At 40.6% G+C, this 19,749-nt stretch overlaps 3 protein-coding genes across 3 annotated transcripts; all 3 read left to right on the top strand.

Moving 5' to 3' along the window:
• Window positions 1–133: 133 nt before the first annotated feature.
• LOC103380984 (mitochondrial basic amino acids transporter-like) lies at window positions 134–6,915 on the top strand. Its single transcript, XM_008313133.3, has 4 exons — window positions 134–714; window positions 2,142–2,185; window positions 2,601–2,684; window positions 3,706–6,915. The coding sequence occupies exons 1-4, from the start codon at window positions 687–689 to the stop codon at window positions 4,468–4,470; spliced, it is 921 nt and encodes a 306-aa protein (XP_008311355.1). The 5' UTR covers window positions 134–686; the 3' UTR covers window positions 4,471–6,915.
• A 314-nt stretch (window positions 6,916–7,229) lies between these two features.
• LOC103380983 (uncharacterized) lies at window positions 7,230–9,755 on the top strand. The gene is made up of 7 exons (XM_008313132.3): window positions 7,230–7,380; window positions 7,456–7,683; window positions 7,764–8,060; window positions 8,152–8,205; window positions 8,400–8,498; window positions 9,278–9,321; window positions 9,412–9,755. Exons 1-7 carry the CDS (start codon window positions 7,299–7,301, stop codon window positions 9,523–9,525), a joined length of 918 nt encoding a protein of 305 aa, XP_008311354.3. The 5' UTR covers window positions 7,230–7,298; the 3' UTR covers window positions 9,526–9,755.
• A 1,427-nt stretch (window positions 9,756–11,182) lies between these two features.
• On the top strand, window positions 11,183–15,556 carry vrtn (vertebrae development associated). The gene is made up of 3 exons (XM_008313131.3): window positions 11,183–11,541; window positions 12,308–12,639; window positions 12,728–15,556. The coding sequence occupies exons 2-3, from the start codon at window positions 12,328–12,330 to the stop codon at window positions 14,462–14,464; spliced, it is 2,049 nt and encodes a 682-aa protein (XP_008311353.1). The 5' UTR covers window positions 11,183–11,541; window positions 12,308–12,327; the 3' UTR covers window positions 14,465–15,556.
• Window positions 15,557–19,749: the final 4,193 nt, after the last annotated feature.

The raw sequence follows: 19,749 nt of genomic DNA, 5'->3' as shown, positions 1-19,749 counted from the left end.
TACTGCAATTGCAAGTATAGTACTAGAGAGTCGTTGTTCCTCGTCCGTGGGTTAGGAGAGGCGTTTACAAAATGTGTTTGATTGCAGTTTTTTTTTATCGGTCTTTTTAACAGATCAAAGCCTGAATAACCCGATGTTTCAAAGGAGTGGAGGAAAAAATGCAAGAGAAAATAAAGGAAATACTCTGTACGTAGACAAAGGAACACGACAACATATGGCAAATAGTTTAATGCACTTAAACTTTCACTATGTGATGCTTATGTTTTAAAACTAATGTCTGCAGTCCCATCATGAAACAAGTGCGTCTGGAGCGGTCTCGTGAGCGCGCACGCTCGTCAGTCCATGTGTGCAACCAGGAGATGCACAACACCAGCAATAAATCCGCCCCCTTCTTAGCGTTGTTGCTCCAATGGGCGTTGACAGTGTGCGACACAGCGGTCCGCATATATGCATGGAGGTCATGTCAGTGGAGTTTTTGCATGAACAGAAAGCATATCAGACGAGCAATCTCTAGAAATAAAATCAGCGTAGAGTGCGTGTTGAGCTAGTGTTAGTAAACAAAGAAGCATAACACACGTAGGAGCTAGGTCGAGATATATTAATACTGACAGGTGTACAACGGTTTAGAGCGTTGTATTTTAATAATATTTAACCGTTCCTCAGCTAGGTGACGCCGGAGAGAGGTGATGGACTTCGTCGCAGGATGCATCGGAGGTAAGTTGGAGGCGAAGAAGCCTCGTTTTCTTTGAAGTCGCACATTCCCATCCGTCTGTCTAGGTTTGCAGTGGTTCTTATTAATGCTCCTGAACCAATCGTACTGGTGTGATGCAACTTTGCGTGAAGATTACGAGTGCATTTTCGAAATTCCACCAGAGGACGGAACACTTTAGGCAAAAAGTGATTTCTCTTAATTGCATGTGACCTGGTGTCATAGGGTTTGTCAGTGGACTGTTAATGTTGTAGCCACAGATACGGATTGCTCAAGTCGTCGTTTTTCTGCTCATGCAACTGCAGTTTCCTCCCTGAATTCCTTTAAAATGTACTAACTGTCAATATAAATTAGCAACGATATAGTTTGTATCATGTTATTGTCCAATATCACCCACCTAACTATACTTGTCCAATCATATGTAAACCCCTTTTTGTTTACTGTGTTTTTTTTACAGTCAGCAAATGTAAACATATCGACCCTCTAATGCTGAGCCTTTTAGACCATTTCTCGATTTGAATTTGAATAAAAACAACGATTCACACTTAATCTAAACATTAAAACAAGATGCGGAATATACTTCAATGGAGGTAAACCCCTAAGAGGATTAATTACAATGGTTGTTCTGCTCATCTTTATTTTAGCTCGCCGTCACTTCTTCATCTTGTTGACAATGCAGTGCATGCGAACCTTGCAAAGTGCAACTTGAGCTGTCCATCTGGAAACACCGGGGAGTTTGTTTCCACACACGTGCGCGCGCACACACATACAGACGCACATTGTCACAAGACCGAGTTACCCAGCACACACCCCTTCACAGGCCAATCCCATGCTCACTTTACTACTGTGAATGACACTATAGCTTATTTGGGTTCCAACCCTCTCACTGTTTGGCTAAATAAATCGTGTTGTCTTTTAAAATAAGCTTTAGGTCATTTTAATAACAGACAACTAAGGTAGATGCATTTGATAAAGAGTGTGAGGACCTTTTGGTGGTAAGGTGACGGTATTCTCAAAGCTGTGATGCAATTCCACCTTCCGTTCACTTTTCATGTTACCAGGTCACATGATTAAAATGAGGTCAGTGGCTGCTCAGTGTCTCATGCCTGTCTGTATGTCTGTATTCTAGTCCTGGTTTATTGCTTGGACTGACACAGAGCAGTCATGTAACAAACTGTGTACTTATGTAGGATTAGCTAGCTACAATTTGTTTATCAGTGTTGGAGGCCTCTTGCTGCCTTCTTTTTCTTTGTAAATATTTAAATCCTATTTAATGAATTTGGTTGCCAGGTAGAGCAAATAGACAATTTAACAAGGGCTATAAAAATTAATAAAACTCATTAAGAAAACTTTTTATGAAGAAATTGGTTGTTTCCTTGTATACTGTTTTACACCTTTTTTGCTCAGTGTTAACAGTATTATTTTTCTTCAGGTGCTGCAGGAGTCTTAGTTGGTCACCCATTTGACACAGTTAAGGTAGAGTCACTTTTATTTTTAGGTATTTTATTTTAAATTAACTAAATAGTAGGGTTTGTTTGTAAGGCAAAACATGTAGTTCTTGTTAGCCTGCAGGGGGTAATATAAACACAGTTTAAATGCCCTGGACCATGGGTTGTGTTTACTGCTACAATATTTTATTAAATAATTGCCTAGGCTGTTTCGATTCAACATGTAGTTTTTTAAATAAATGATGTATGTTTCTGACTAATTCAATCAATAGTTCAATTGACTAGTTGTTGTCCTAATTCAAAGTATTCCCTATATTTAAACTAGCATATAAATATATTTCCTTTAGCCTTCTACAGTTCATGTGCAGCTACATGTACTGTTTTTATTGTAGTAAGACATTTTACATAAATAACTTTGTGCTCGATGTTGTCTTGTTTTGCAGGTCAGACTACAGGTACAGAATATCGATAAACCTCTGTACCGCGGGACCTTCCACTGTTTCCAGTCGATTATACGTCAAGAGTCGGTATGCAAAGATTGTTTTTTTTTGCTTATGCTATTGCTGACACTAAATATGTCAGTGTACAAGTAGGAACTTTCTCTTTCTGACCAGTCTCTTCCAGCCCTTGTAGGCCAAAGACAAAGTTGTTGTCATGAGTTAAACGTAGTCTAGAGGCACAGTGACCTGATAGTTGGGATCCATTTGGTCTTGTGACTGTTTGAAGTCGTGAGGCTTAAATAGGACACATCCATGGCCCTGTTTGATATTGGCTCCTCCCACTCGGATCCAATTTTATTCATAAAGCACCTTTAAAAACAAACAATGTGCTGCACACCATAAAGAACAACAGGTTTAAAAATTAAGAACTGTAACAACTAAATGAAATAAAAGCTGAGATTTTTTGATCATTTTCACTTAAATGTTTGTTTATTTTATTAATTGTGGATTCCACGCACATTAAAACACCTGTTTCTTTAAAACATTTGCTCAAATGTTTTAAAGTAAACAAGAAGACATAAACAAAGTATCTGTCTCTAGCTGCTTAAATAAGGACGCTCCTTATTTTGGCAGCTTCTGGTTGTTTTCCCATTTTTACCTGTCAGGTAGATAAATTAGGCTGTAGTTAACATTCATAAACTGCCTTTCTTTGCCGAAAGCAGTTATGCTTTCACAAGTAGGCAGGTTCATCAATGTGAGGTACAAAGGCCCATATGTCTATTATCAACGGTAGTCTGTCAGAGATAAATGAAAACAAGAACTTGGCTTGTTTTGGGAAAACATCATGTAAATATTATCTGTCAAAGAAGAAAACAACATTATCATCATTGTTATTACGTTGTATTCTTGTGAAAGTCCTAAGATTTAGACATGCAGTGTGTGAGGTTCACTGACCTGCCTGCAGTTTAAATTGGCCTTCAGTTCAAATTGGCTGCAGCACTCCCCTTCCTGCCCACTGACCATTTTAAAGGAATTAAGCAGTAGAGGATGAATAATGAAATCAAAACATCTCATGAATTTTTAGCAATGTCTTTTGCTGTCTTTACAGGTTTTTGGTTTATATAAAGGCATTGGTTCTCCCATGATGGGCCTTACTTTCATCAATGCTATAGTGTTTGGTGTTCAGGGAAACACCATGCGTCTGCTGGGGCATGACACTCCCATGAATCAGTTCTTTGCCGGTGCTGCAGCAGGTGCAATTCAGTGTGTCATCTGCTGCCCAATGGAACTGGCCAAAACCCGCATGCAAATGCAGGGTACGGGAGAAAAGAAATCTTCAAGGAAATTATACAAGAACTCCCTGGACTGCTTGGCTCGCATTTACAAGAGGGAGGGTGTGTGGGGTGTAAACAGAGGCATGGTGACTACACTGATCCGTGAAACACCTGGTTTTGGAGTCTACTTCCTCTCCTACGACGTGCTGACGCGCAGCCTCGGCTGTGAGCCCAACGATCGCTACATGATCCCCAAACTGCTGTTCGCCGGCGGCATGGCTGGCATTGCCTCCTGGCTCTCTACCTACCCTGTAGATGTGATTAAGTCACGGCTTCAGGCCGATGGAGTGGGTGGAGTCAACCAGTACAGCAGCATTGCTGACTGTGTGCGGCAGAGTGTGAGGAAAGAAGGCTACATGGTGTTCACGCGCGGCCTCACCTCGACACTGCTGCGAGCCTTTCCTGTGAACGCGGCTACCTTTGCCACTGTTACGCTTGTGCTTATGTACTATCGGGGTGAACAAGGAGGAGCGCAGGACTGTGAGCAAGCACAACCAGCAAAGCCTTCTCACGCCTCACAGATACAACCACAAGCCTAAACCTTCAGCATGTGACAGAACATATATCACACACTCAGCCTGGGCACTTTAGTAAAGCACAAAAAGAAACAACGTCAGAACTGCATGGAGGTCTGACTCTGGTTAGAGCACTCATTCCCTCTTCAGAGGAAACTTGTTTTGACATCCATGTCACTTTAACTTCATTTGCGAACTAAGTATGTAACCACAACGAAGCAGTATCCAACGATGTGAGCATTAATTTAGCTAACATCTTGTTACTGAGCTGAGGTATTAACCTGTTTGTTTTTAAATATAATGGATTAACTGCCTTATACTGACTGCACCTCTAGAGAAGTTGGTGCTCTTCAAAAAATATAAAGACTAAATTTGATAGAAATATATTTTAACAACAGACTTCTCCTTGTCAGGACGACATTTTCAACAGTGGCCAAATGGACCGCAGTCAGGCGAGTCATAATTGGTAGTGTGTCTTCATAAAGACACAAAGGTATTCTAACCCCTAAAATTTTGCCTCAGGCAGCACCAATTTTAAATAGTGACCCTTTTGGGATGGTTCAGCTGCAAAGTCATGCACATTCAGCAGCTGTTTCTGCCTAAGGCTAAGACATGTCTTCCTTAATGTAGACAGGCTGAAAGATGAAGACTGGCTGAAAGTTTTCCTATTGTCTGCCCCAATCACATAGAATGCATATTTATTGCATTGTTGGAGAATAATAACCTCTATGAAGAATGGGGTTTGCAATATATTTTCTTTTTTATACATGGAAGCTAAAGCACTTGGTTGATCCTGAAATCTATCCTATGCAGAACCATGCAAGCACGATGGTTATAGCAGCATGTAATACGGTACAGAGATAACCTGCTTTCATACCAAATAAAATGACCATGTTGCAGCTATAAGCCGACTTCACTGTTGTGTTCATACAGTCCATACAGTATGGTAATGGATGATGGTGGACAGGGATCAGTGGATGGTTGTCTGTCTTCTCCTTTTCTGTATGTGTAGTTTTACTGTTGTAACTATACTGCTGTATTTATTAAATATTCCAGAAGTCAGAAAATGGCTGCATTCTGTACTGTACTTATCCAACTGTTTTGGTGTGTTTTCTTTCCATATCTTTTTTCTATCTTATTTGTTACTATATAGAGGTGATGATTATTTCCTGCATAAAAAGTCCAAATAGCTCTAAATATCAGCAATTGTTTTTATAACACTCATTGTTACGTACTTAAAAGCTGTTAAAAAAGTAAGAACATTTCTAATATATGAGACAAAAATGTTTAAATATTAGCATGTGTCCATGGAACCTAAATTATTTTTCCATAAATGTGAGAGAGAAATGTTTAGTTTTTGCACCAATATTTATTATACTGTATTTAACCATATTGATTGGGGCCTTTGAGAAGACATGTATTTATTTTTTAACTTAATGTAATGGCGAAAAAAGAAATATGAAATAAAGGGAATGATCTATTTTTCTTCACGTCCATAATCACGAGGTTCCGACCCTAACCCTAGAGTGGTTTGCAGAGTCAAAAATGAAGTATGTTGTTATGCCTGTTTTCTGTTCTGAAGGGAGCAGAGTGCAGTGTTGACACTGGAACAGTAAAACAGACAGAGGAAGGAACGTTTTGTAGGTGTGGGTTACAGCCACTGTTACGGTGCTTTTGTTTAGTTAAACTGGAATGTGGCCTGGACAGGAATTTACTAACGTTTCGCAATATGTACAGGACGTAACTGCACTGTAACTCTGTATGAATCTATTGATGCTGACATGTTGACATGATGTAGTAAATATACAGTATATACTTGATAATGCTTCTCAGTCGAATGCAGTGTGGGTTTGAGCTACACAGAAAACAGAACTGATAAACAACCATATTTTTGTAACTACACTGCGTAGCCTGTGTGACTTGCTTTGTCATTGAAGATCTCTGTAAATGAGTCAATTAAATGGTTCTGCAGTAGACTGTGTCTTTCTCCTATAACCTGTGTCGTTAAGACCAAGTCATGACAAAATTTACAATCTACTGAGACCAAAGTCCAAGATACTCAGGATCCAAACTGAGTAAAGGCAACATTGTTTCCCTGTGGAGGTTATTCATAGTTTGTCTGTTAAATTATTCACACACTAAAGCAGGGATCTCAAACTACCTGGCTGGAGGTCACTTCTTAAAATCACATTTTGCTCTTGAGGTGCTTTGCTTAATTTGGTCATTTGAATATGAGTTTGAGAGCCCTGCACTTCACTGTGGAAACTAAGAGCAGCTGAATGCTTAATGAGTGACATTTAATAATTCTGAGTTCAAATTTGTTCATTTCAACCTTCTGGCCTCCTTCTTGTAGCACTAACGTGTTAAAAATTATTGTTTTATGATAATGACTTCATGATTCATGCACACCAAAGTTTTGTGATGGGAAATGTTTAAAATAATTCAAAAATAAAAGCCCTTGGGAACATACATTTGGATATGTCATTATTTGCTATGTTCATACAGTACTTGAGATTAAAGATACTTTATGATACCTTTACAATACAATACAATTAAAACACACAGTAAACAAAATGAGGCATTCATTATGTTTACTGTGTGTTTTAATTGTTGAAACCTCTGTGGAACTATTTCTGTTAGCAATTAGTTTATTCATACTTAATTCTAAAGGTGAAAATATAAGACCTAATCTTAGACGGATAGATAGCCAATAAAATCAGTGCATCCGATTTAAAAACAGTTATCATGAGGTAGTTTTAGGAGATTGGATGAAGCCATTACTCAAAAAACGTTTTGGAGCAGCAGCAGCAGTTGGTAACGTTGGATGTTGTCATGCTGTTGACTAAGGTCACATGTCAGCACACTGGGTGGCCACATTTATGCACGGCGCCATGAGACTTCTGCTGCTGCTACTGTTCTCATTCATCCCAACAGGTTAGATGAAGAATACTAAATAGCGTGTGGTTCTAGTTTTAACATAGTCTCAACTTCTGTCTCACTCTGTTGTAGGAGCAGATGCAGAGAGTTACGAGGTCACGTTTTCATGTGAAGAAGAGATCGTCTGCTATTACATATGGGAGATCAGCACAGGTGAATTCATCGCTACAGTAAGTAATGGAAAGATGAACAGAGCTGGATCAGAAGGAGAAAAATGCTTGGAAATTGTGGAGGTCACAGAGAAGGATGTCGGACGACAGTACTGCCGGAAAAGGTCAAATGGCTTCTCTTTTAAGGCTGGTAAGTACTATTGACATTTAAGATACACATAGTATTCGTAGGGAAAACTCACACAATTATTTTTTCTTTATCCCATTTAGTTTCCCAAGTAATTACAGTCGCACCTACAAAAACTGTAACACTGCAGTGTGTTTTCTTGACTCCTCTGGAGAAGGATCTTTGCAATGCTGACCAAAATAAGGGGGTCCACCTGACATGGGTGGATGAGACTGGAAATGTGGTTCATAAAGACCCTCAGCATGACGTTAATAACTACTCTGACAGGGATATCACTTTGACTGTCACGTACCAAAGTACTGGCCAGATGAGGTTCAGGTGTCAGGCAACTGTGGGTGAACAGGTCAAAATGTCAGATGTGCTGCTGGTCCTAGCATCAGGTGAGTCAATGACATGTCTTTACTTGTGAATTCTGTCAGTAAAAGAAAAAAAAAATCAACAAAATAATTTACATATTTCCTTCATTTGTAGCTCCTAAAAAGAACGGAAGAGGAGTCATAATAGAAAAGGAGCCAGAAAGTCAAGGTAGTTTGAGAACCTTCTCCTTTATCTCCATCAATTTTTGACCATAATAAACATATAGCCAACCTTAAATGACCAGTATTTACAATTTGACTTTATTTCTCTATTTTAACAGTTCCCCTTCCCTTTTTTAGCAAAACATGAATTTAAATAATTATTCACTTTTGTGTTTCATCAGATGTTCTTTGTCATTACAGACAACAACCAGGATATGATCGGAGCAGCTGTGGGGGTTGTGGGATGTGCAGTTTTGACAGCAGTCATTGCAGCATTTGTTATAAACAAAAGAAGAACAAGTACGTTTTTTTCTAAACTTCCTATTGGTAAAGGATGTACCTGGTGAAATCTATATGGTCCAACAGTGACGGTACAAACATGTGCACACATCCTACATGTTACACAACAGTTTTCCCATCCACTCTGAGCAACCTTACTTCATGTGAGATGTGCCAATGCAGAGAATGTTCTGTTTTTGCTGTTCCTGTTTTGCAAATAAGGACTCACGTAGGATCAGTGTAGGGACACTGTGACCTGTGTTTACAATATACTTCGTTTTAACAACCTGCACGTACCATGTACCAGTATTGGCATACTGTATGTACAAAGAATTATATTTGTATTTGGCCAGTCGTTTGTATATCAAACAACACCATGTAGATGAACGAAAGAACGGTGAAACGTTAACAAATGCACTTGATAAATAGAAGTTGCATATCTATTTGCGTGTGGTAGTACTGGCCCCTAGTGGTGACTACAGAATATTACAAGACAGATGAAGCGCCTCGAGTTCGATTTTCAGTCTATTGTTTTGTGTCGTTTTCTGTACCACACATGTGGAAAGTGACCAATATTGGCTGTTTTTAAAGTTCATTTTCCACAGTATATTAACCACAAACATATCTGAGCTGTTATAGGAACAGAGCTTAATGGAAAATTAAGGCAGCTTTTCCCAACACTGCAGATAAAAAAACCCCATTAATTTCTGAGAAATAAAGTAACCAATCATTGTACATCATGATATCATTTAAACAGTGGGTGTACAGTATGTAATTGTACATTTATAATTCAATTTCAGATGGCCAGCTGCACAACGAGCCCAGCATGTCTACTTCATGCAATGTAAGTCGACCCCGCGCAGTATTTGACTTCATGCTGATTAGCACATAGAGTATCACCTTCTCTGTGTTAAACGTGTATGTGTGTCTATAGGTCCTACATACAGATGATGTCATCTATGCCGACATTGTTCATCCTGAGGGCTCTGACAGAGTGTGGGTCACTGGGACTGAGACCACAGAATACGCCTGTGTACAGTTCTATTGATGTGCTCTCTGACATATGTGTTTTTTTTTCTTCATACTGTGAAATACTCATATTAAGCTATACCTCACTTATGTACTTTATTTCCATTCTAACAATGGACACAATCAGGCTTTAAATGCTATTATTTTTTCACATATGGTATACCAAAAAATAAATAAATTGTGCTTGATCTTAAAGTACAATGTTTGACACAAAAATAAAACAAAATAAAATGACTTTTTTTCCTAAAAGCTCAGGATTCTTACTGTGTCAGTGTCTAAAGTTGATTTTCCAGGCCTTTAAAAAAATGACTTGAGGAACTTTAGGCACTCTACCCCCACTGGTGCAAACACACACATGAGCACATACACACATGGAGTACAGTGACAGTCACCACAGCAGGTGAGAGACTACCGGAGCCGGGCCGGTGTTGCTCTATTTGCATTTTAAATACAGGCAGCCAGCCTACTACTGTGTTCACAGTGCAGTGCAGCACAGCTAATCTACACACCTAAGGTGTGTGATTGGCTAAAGCCAACAATCCAATGGGGGGTGTGCATGAGTGTATGCATGTGTGTGTAAGGGGCACGAGGGGGTGGGGTAACTAGATAAAGTAGAGAAGCCTTTAGAAGTCCCAAAGACTAGGTCAATGTTCTTACACGGTAACTCTATGTATAGTAGACATAGCATACTTGTATAAAAATAGAGTGTGTTTTAAATATACTGCATTTGTGTTGATGTCATTTATTTCACTGTTCTGTTAATAAACTCCTGGAGCCTGGTTACTATCTTTTACAATCTTAAAAAAAAAAAAAAAAACTTTCTTCATGTAAAAAAGTCTTGGGTTTAGAGTTTAAGGTACAAGAAGACACATCAACCATCACATGCTTACAAACACATTGTCTGTGGAGCTGATAAGGTGTAGGTCAAAGCCTTGAACCCCAGTGAACTCAGGCACCACTTTGTCTGCCAAGTTCTCAGAGTGGACGGGGCAGCGGGGGCCAAATGCTGTTGTCCCCTGGTGTGCAAATGTCTCTCTCTCTCTCTCTCTGTGTGTGTGTGTGTGTGTGTGTGTGTGTAGGTAGGGGTAACAAGTCGTAGGATTGGGATCCACAGTGTTGGTCATGGGGGTTGGGGGACACAGTGGATGGGATTGCTGTGCATGTGTGGAACAAAAGGCTTTGATTACTGAAATCCTGCAAAAGGCAGGGGACGAGGTGTGAAAGTGATACAGAGTGAAGAGACACAGAGCTGGAGCTCAGGGGTCTTTGCATTTCTCTCATACAGAGCAAGTCCACACCCTGTCTGCACATCTGCACCCTAATCCACATGCACACAGTGTTCAAGTGTAAGAGCAAGTTCACCAGAGAAAACTCAAATCTTCAGGACAAAGTTTACTCGTGCAATTGATTTATTCCAGTTTGACAAACAGATACATTTTTAAATCTGTGATAACAACAATGTGGACCACAGTTTGACAAACAGATACATTTTTAAATATGTGATAACAACAATGTGGGGTGCGTTCAATGACCACTTTATATTTGACACCAACATCTCAACACTGCGTCCGAAAACACAGTGTTCCCATATGAAAAGGACTTTGATGAAACTGTTAATGGGAGTTAAAATCACTGATACCTGCAGAGTTAAAGTACTGCGTGTTTTTTTTTTTCGTTGTGGGCCCAGGAAGAAAAACACAACGCGAGGTGTTAATACTTCACATTGAAATTGACCCTGGCTGCAGTCTACCTGATGATGAGGGGGGAGGAGAGACAGGAGGAGGGATGAGAGGGAGTGCAAGGAGGTGTTTTCGCGTTGCAGAAACAAAGAAGCGAATCGACGATTGACAATTTCCTGATGGGAGGTGCGGCTTATCACTCCCAGAATCAGAGCTGCTCACCGGAGGACAGGAGGACACGCAGGAGCTGCGGACACACAATGGACTAAAACTCCCGGAGTGAGAGCAACAATAATCCAGTGAAACTCTGCGGTGCAAGGAGGTGAAGTCATCTGAGACACATTTCAGTCTCCCAGGTAAGAGAAGTCTCATTCACGCTGATATTGATTAGATAATTTACGGCTCATGTGCGCCTGATATCAGTGTCTGTCTAAAACACTGATATAAATAGGGTTTAAAACCAAAGAAACAGGAAAAGTAACAAAACGTTGACGCAATGAAACAACTGAGAGAAAATGTTTGGTTAATTACAATTTGTTAACTTTTTTAAATTAAATTAAAATTTAAGCATCTTTGTTTGTCGAAATACTGACTTTTTGCGGGTGAAGATAAATGATAGTGGAAATGAAATGAGTCACTAAATAATTTTAGAGATCCATACAAAGGTAAAAGAAACAAACATTTCTGCAGTTTTGTAGGAAACACCTACAGAGTATTACATTTTCGGGGCCAATTCTGGTGCAGCCATGTTTCTTTGCCTTATCTTAAATTCTTCAAAGTTTCAGGTTCAGTTGTCTTTTTTTAAAACCTGAAGTGCAGCATGATTCAAGTTTGGGTTAAATCTTTTATGTTTGCTGTGGTTTCATCGTGTATGAAAAGTTGCATGTCTTAAAGCTCAACAAAAAATGTGAATATTTTTCTACGATGTTCTGGACACATGAGAGACATTTTTGACATGTTTTGACTCAAGTGGACATGTTTGAAATGGCGTCATCAGATGTTTTTGACAGCAGAGTAAAAAAAAGAGAATGTTAAATCTCACATTTAATATTGTAGATCATATTCTTAACAGATCTGAAGTCATTCTCTTATCTTGACCGTCCTTTGCTTCTCTCTCTTCAGCTTTCCTCAGCTCTCCAGATATGATTCAGAGAAACGAGGTTGTGCTGTCTGTGTTGAGGGAACTCCAGGAGGCCACGGAGATCTCCGGCCTAGATGTTCTCACTAAAGTGGCACTGGAAGTGGACCGGGTCCTTACACCATTCCAGCTCCCCAGGACGCCCTGCTATGATTTTCCAGAGTGGGCTGGGGTGGACGACGTCGCCCGTGGTTTGTACCCGGCTGATGCCCCCGTGGGTCTCCTCCCTCTGAAATGCAATGGTGAGGGCAACGTTCTGTTTGATGCAGTCAGCATGCTGTTAGTGGGCAGCACGGCTCTCAGCCTGGAGCTACAGGTAAGAAGTTGTAGTTTCTACAATAAAAATGTGTTTTGTCTAAATGCTGATGTATGGTTTGTCATACGTTGTTATTGTCCTCCCACAGGTGCGGACTGTGGTGGAGATGGTGTTGTGGAAACGCTACTACTTGTCTGGGATGATTGATTCTAAAATGATGCTTCAGGCAGTTCGTTTTAGTCTCTGTGCAGAGGAGTCTGAGGACATGCTGAACCTGCCGGCTGCTGTTCTGGAGGCCATCTTTGATGCTGACGTAAAGGCTTCCAGCTTCCCTGGCTCCTACGCCAACATGTGGCACCTTTATGCTCTGTCGTCAGTCCTTCAGTTAAACATCTACTCCGTTTACCCCATGTTCAACCTCAAGATACGACCTTATTTCAACCGAGTCATTCGCCCACGAGCCGTATCTAAAGACTGTGAGCCTCTAACGCTCCACATCATGTGGTCCAGTGAGTTGCAGCCCGAGGGCTTGTTCCGTCCAAATAATTTTGTTGCACTTGCTCAGACCCAAGACTTCACATTCGGAAGTGCAGACGGTGAGAAGGGTCCATCTCCCATCAAGACCGAGGAGCAGCTGGATCCGGACTTGCATCTCTCCTATCCTAGTCTGAAAGACAAATACAACATAACAAAGAGGACATTTTACCGCTGGAAGAGGCAGACGCAAGAGCACAGCAAAAAGTCTGCAGCTAGGTACGAGGCCAAGTATTTCCTGCAGGCTTGCTACCTGGAGGGAAAGCTCATCCCTCTGCATCAGTTTAAAGAGTTTTTCCCTGAGATCTCAAGGTCGTCTTACTACAACTGGAAGCATGAGTTGATAAAGTCAGGAGGCAACTTCTCCACCTCCTCATCTGCTGGAGAAATAAGCCCCGGAGAAAGCACAGAGCAGGAAGCCTGGTCATCACCTGAGGCGAAGCAGGACGAAGCAGACCACGAGAGCGTGGCAAGTATGTTCGGCCTGAGCCTCGACAAGCTGGATCCGGAGCGTCCCCAGAGTGTGTCGCATATGCAGGAAGCCAAGCGCTGCCTGCAGAACTGCATTGCCATGAACGCCTCCCTGCCATTCCGAGTCTTTAAACGCAATTTCCCAGGAATCTCCAGGTCAACCTACTACAACTGGAGGAGAGAGGCTATGCATTTCAACAGAGGTTACAAAGGAAGTGTCGGCAGCAGCGAGGACAGCTCTGATGCTGACAAAACCCAGAGTCCGAAAAGTCTGTCACCAGTTCCACCAAACAGCATCCACCCTGCTTTGCCCAGGGCAAGGGTCCACAGGCACAAACACAGAAGCTTCAGCCAGGCATACATGAGCAAAAAACAACTCCGAGATGCTGCCAAGCTTCTCGTTCGGAGATCAAGGATGTCTCTGACGAAGTTCAAGATCAAGTTCCCATCCATATCGGCCTGTTTCTATTGGCTGTGGGGCAGCAGGCAAAACAGCAAGAAGATGATGACGATCACCGAGCCTGTAGCCGCCCTCCCTCGGAGCCTGGAGACCGAAAACAAAATCACAGAGCGTGAGTCTGTACTCCAGTTCGTTGATAGGCCTGCTTATCTAGAAACCGCCGTACCTCTGTTTAATGACACGCAGTCGCCGCACACACTTCACAGCAGAACGCAGATTGATGAGCAGATGTTTACGATGGATGTTGTGGCACTGGCCAACTTCAAGGCCAAGGCCAAGCTGTTCCTGCAGCGACGATTTGAAGAAAATTCCTTCCCTACGTTCAAAGAGTTTAGGTCTTATTTCCCTTTCACTCCACGCTCCACCTACTACATGTGGAAGCGAGCGTTGCACCACGGTGTCTCACTGGTTCATGGATAAACTCCAAGGAGTTAGATTGAGTAAAAGTTGGAGAACTTTTCGGTTGTACTACCTACAGTGTTAACTCTGACTCCTCACTGCTTCAGCCCTCCTGCCCCACCACCACCACCACTGCGGCTCGCTGCTCCCTCATGGACATTTGCACGTGTGTGAAAAGTTCATGGGCCTGTTTAAACCCTGCATGTTGCCCTCCAGGCAAAAGGCAGTTCAAAGCTGTTGTTTGGTGGCATTTTGTTTGATGATGTTTCTTCTCCTGGGTCTTTTAGTCCCTGCCAAGATTTGTACTTGGGGCTGTTAGAGATATTTTCCTTTTTAGTTTTCATTGTTTGGCTGTTAATATGTTTTGGTATGCTTTTTATTTGGTGCATTGATTAATAGGAATTGTTTGCAGATGAAAAAAGTCTTTGAATGTGAAGAGTAGCTGGTTGGTAATTTTTGTTAAGACATTCCATTTTAAACCTTTTCCATATGAAGTTTTTTTTTTTTTTTTTTTTTTTAATGAATACCTCAGGGATCCACATGGTGCATTAAAGGTTTCGGTGACCGGATCAAGGGTTTGGCATTATAAATGTCTCCTCCTTTTGTCTGTTTGCACTAAAATTATTTTCATTTAACCACTGAATGTATGTTCTCTATGCACACTCTGGTAAAAGTCTTTCAAGTATTTTGAGAAGTACCATAAAGAGGGAAGATATATATTTTCTTATTTTTGATTTATTAGTTCTAAGATCTACCTAGCTCCCAGAAATTCTGGGGCCAGTTTGCATTTATAAGCTATTTTGTCCAGTTTTCATAAATGAATTTTCAAGTCTGCTGCAAAACAATGGATTTAAATTCTAGTTTGTACAATATGTATTTATTTTTTCTTACTACTTTTTGCAGCAGCCTGCTTTGTTCAGTGAGGAGTTGAGAAACCTTTGTACTGGCTGTGCATCAATAAACTATCGATCATCATCAACCTCTTGCTTCTTGTTGTGCTTAATTAATCTTCATACGCCTTGTTGCCTTTTGAGGCTGTAAATTTATCTCTTATCTATCTGCGAGTTCTGTTTTCTCTTCACTGCGTTAGCTCATTACAGCAACCCTCACTGACTCCTCTAATAATAAATGATTGTTTTATTCTGTGTACATTTTCAAATCAATGGTTTTCTCTTCCACATCACTTGGTTCTCTTGACATTCGTAGCTCTCTAATCTTGCGCTGCATCAGCTGTATATTAATTTTTTATCCAGAGCAAAGGATAAATTGGCTGCCGTCACACATCAGATTGTTCAGCTCAGTGGCAAAATTTTGCATCGCCTAACGACCCCAGAGACGTGTCAGGCTTGGCTGAATTGAATCATGTTGATAAATGATGTGCAGATGATAAAGAAACTGCATAAAAGGAAGAAAATGACATGGGGAGAAACAGAGTTGTTGCTGCTTGGGCCTAAAGGCTGGCTATGATCTTTAGCAGCATTCAAGTGTTTTTGCCCACTTTGCTTTGTTTGGGCATTGTGCTCATGCTAATGATTGGACTGGTCAGGAGTGGGGGCTTAGATAGTCATAGGGGGAAGGGGTTAATTGTATGCATGGAGACAGAGGTGTTTGTGATTAGGGGGAAAACATCCTGGAGTTTCGGGGGGAGGGTCACAGGTACATAGACAAACTGTATGGAAGTGTGGTAGAATGTTTTGTTACAAAATACAACAACAACAAATGTTTACAAATGGATGTGTAGAAAATCAACTATATTTTACTAATGTTTGCAGGTTTTCATAAATGTAAGACACATTATTTTTTTGGCATTTATTATTGTTTGTCTATGATGGCCGGGGAATCTCAGTGGCTCAGAGCTACTCTTTGTTTATCTCAAAGTAGCATGAAAATAATTAGGTTTGGCAGGTGGGAAGTGGAATCTTTAAGGATTAGCATACAGCAGTTGCTGCAGACAGAGAAGCGTTTCAATGATACCAGGTTTTCACAGTAAACAGTTCAGACCTGCGGGACTTTCTGTGCTCACAATCTTCTGCCAATTACACTCTGATACTCAGCTCAACGGTGAAACCGACCTCGGTAAGCGGTCAGCTGAAAAGGCAAAACCACCAGTGAATGAGTAAGGAACAAATTGTTGCACACCAGTATAAAACGTCCACTGGATGGCAGCAGTTTGCTTCACAACACAGCTCATGAAGTTTTTTTTTGCTTTCTGCATGAAACCGAACACACAGGTAAATGGAGTCCGTAATGCAACTTTCCACACAAAGCAGAGTCACCAACGGATTGTCATAATTGATTAAATTACTGAAACAACGACATGGGCGGCGTAAAAGAAGAGAGGAAGTATCATAATCAAAATGTGAGTTTATTTACCAGGACATTTTAATTCTCTACATGTTTCACATCCATTTATCTTTTATGATTATTCATTCATTATATTATATGATTATTATACTATTCTGTGGAAAATAGACTCCCTGATTACCTGATGTGCTCCACCTGTGTCCTATTCTCTGTCTGTTTGGTTCTTGGTTGTTGCTCGCTTGTTTGGATTCTTTGTTATTTTTATTAGTTTCTGCCTTTGTGTCCATTAGGGTTCATTTCTCCACAAGCACTCATCAAGGGACTCAACCGTGTTTGATTAAAAATGAGGCCATTGCAAAGTGTTTTTTCACCAGTTGAACATGTTGTTGACAGTTGTTTTCCCCCATACGTAATGTATAATTTTAATGCTTAATTATGCCAAGTGTTGTGCCTCAGCGGAGGCTAAGTCACTGAAGGTGCAGTTAGAAGGATTTTGCAAATGCAAAACAGAGAAGAAATGCATTAGTTAATTCAATAAGAAGGGATTATTTACTTTCTGCTGCCTCATATGGCACAGATCAATTTCCTCAAACATTTATTCTCAGCTGATTTATCGTCCATTTGCTGTTGTGGCTGATGTTGCTGCTACACCCGACAACTCATATTCCATCTATCAGTAAGCAAAATGTGGACACACACACACACACACGTTTACCTATGCACTACGTTGACAGTCAGAGTAGGTGCTGATCAGAGACACTGACAAGTAAATCAGTGAGAGACCACCTTTTAGTTGTTTTCGTCTTTATTTCACTCACTCTTTCTTTGTATTTATGATCAGTCTGTACAGCAGACATTGTGATTGTGCCCTCTTTCCAGAGCACTCATCTTTACAACAGAGCTTGATCAGTCACCTCAGCCCTTCATTATGAGCCTCCTTGATGGCAGTGTTGGACTGTGACCTGTGTTGGTGTCAGCACAGCTATTGTTTTCATTGATGACTCATGTCCAGGGTTGTGATTAAAAGCACGGTGACCGTGAACCATGAACTAATTTCAACGTGAGCCATTGTGGCAGAGAGAAAAGATAAGTGCTAATTGCTATATTTGGTTTCAGCATGAGAAGAGAGAGAGAGAACCACAGCCAGTGTGTAAGGGTGGTGTGCGGACAGGAAATTAGGGTTTGGGTAACAACTAGCTGTCTGTAGTATTAACGCTTTGCAAACACAAAACAGGAGATTTTGACTTTGCAGTAGCACAATGATAATTATCTGATGTTTTACTTCATTCTTTTAAAAACAAAATTTGGTTTTTCGCTGCGCTGAAAGACTGGTTGTTGAAGTATCTCCAAAAATACACATTGTTTTTATGTGTACTCTCAGACAATGACATGTCAGCTGAGCGTGAATTCCTTATGGTGTCACTGCTTTTGTCCTCCACTTTATAGACTAGTGAGGAGCAGATAGTGTGACTGCAGTTTACTGCTGTCATTTCTTCATCTTTTGCCTTTTTCTTTCTTTTTTTGAGGTTACGGCGAGTCATTGATATCTGACAAACGTCCTGTGGCAAAGCTAATCTGACCAGCAGCAGAGATGACCATTTAATTATGCATTGATTTCTCTTTGAAGCCAATGGCGTTTATTTAAAAGCATCCATCACACTCAAAAACACTGCCATTGTGAATAATTGAGTGAATGTGTAATCTAACACAGACAGAGTGGTCCTGCTAAATGCAAACTCAGCTCATCGTTTCCATCAATGCCCTACTCATATTGGTTACGACCCCAGACGTCCAGTACGTCTTAACCAGATTATCATTCTGGTTCTTGTTTGAAAGACTCAGACTCCACTTGATAGTTCACTTGCAAGCAGTTTGGTTTATGTCAACAGCAGAGGCGTCATGACTTATTTCTGCCTTGTACCCAATCGTATTGTGATAATGTATAAAAGTGAATAGAAATGCATGCTCTAAGTGTGCTTGAAAGTTAAGGTTAATGGAAATAGAATGTAAATGTGGCCGTAGATTAATGCATAAGATTTCCCCTAGCATCTTGTGAAGCTCTTGGGTTGCGTTATTGCAGTGTGTGAGCTGGATTGTCATAATTAAAAAAAATAATAATGCACTAAGAAGAATTAAAATTTCTGCTCTGGGAAACACACTTCACCTGCAGCAGTATAATCTTCTATAAGATTCCCCCTGTGAGCGCTTCGTTTCTGAACTTACAGTATGGACGTGAGGCTGCATGTGTTTGCATGCAAGGAATATTGTAGGTTTTTATAGCGGTTTTGCAAATAACCCCAAGCAACTGTAAACCCTTATAATAAAAGATCCCAAAATTACAGCTTATTAAAACATACTAACTTTAAATAATTGCAACAACACCATGAAGAGGTAGCCTGCAGTTCAGCCTTAAACATTCTTATTCAGTTATGTATATATATATATATATATATTATATATATATATATATAAAAGCAGGTGCCAAGCATTCTCTGGGAACTGAACTCACTGAACCTCTGCTCTGTTACAAAAGTGCTACACTATGGAACCCACTGTCTATAGAAAACTTTCTTTTCTTTTCAATAAACCATCATGTAAATACTGAGGTATGCGCTGAACATATCAATGCTCTGGGAGGAAAAAAAAAAAGCTGGCGATAGGAAAGGAAACAGGAAATGTTGACGGGCATGTATCTAAAAGCCCAGCTTTAGGACCTGGGAGCAGTTGTGCTACAGCAGCACTTCAGACCTCAGTGAACACAAAATGCTAAGAAAAAGTGACTGGTAAATGTATGTGAAAAATAATGTGCCGAGGGACAGACACTGAACCTTATAGGACATGAGAGTAAATCGGACACTCACCTGATTCAATGCGGCACCTCTTCTTAGTGTCCGTCTGAATGTCTGTGAGTATTAGCTTTATATCAATGCTTATTTACATCTCCTGCCGGCCGGCCAGCAGACTGTTAAATTGGAGATAATAAAAACAAGCAGAGAGAAAAT

The sequence above is a fragment of the Cynoglossus semilaevis genome, chromosome 7 (assembly GCF_000523025.1).
Source record: "Cynoglossus semilaevis isolate Cse_v1.0 chromosome 7, Cse_v1.0, whole genome shotgun sequence".
Lineage (NCBI taxonomy): Eukaryota > Metazoa > Chordata > Actinopteri > Pleuronectiformes > Cynoglossidae > Cynoglossus > Cynoglossus semilaevis.
Note: the sequence above shows the minus strand (reverse complement) of the source record. Positions and strands in the feature narration are given on the sequence as shown.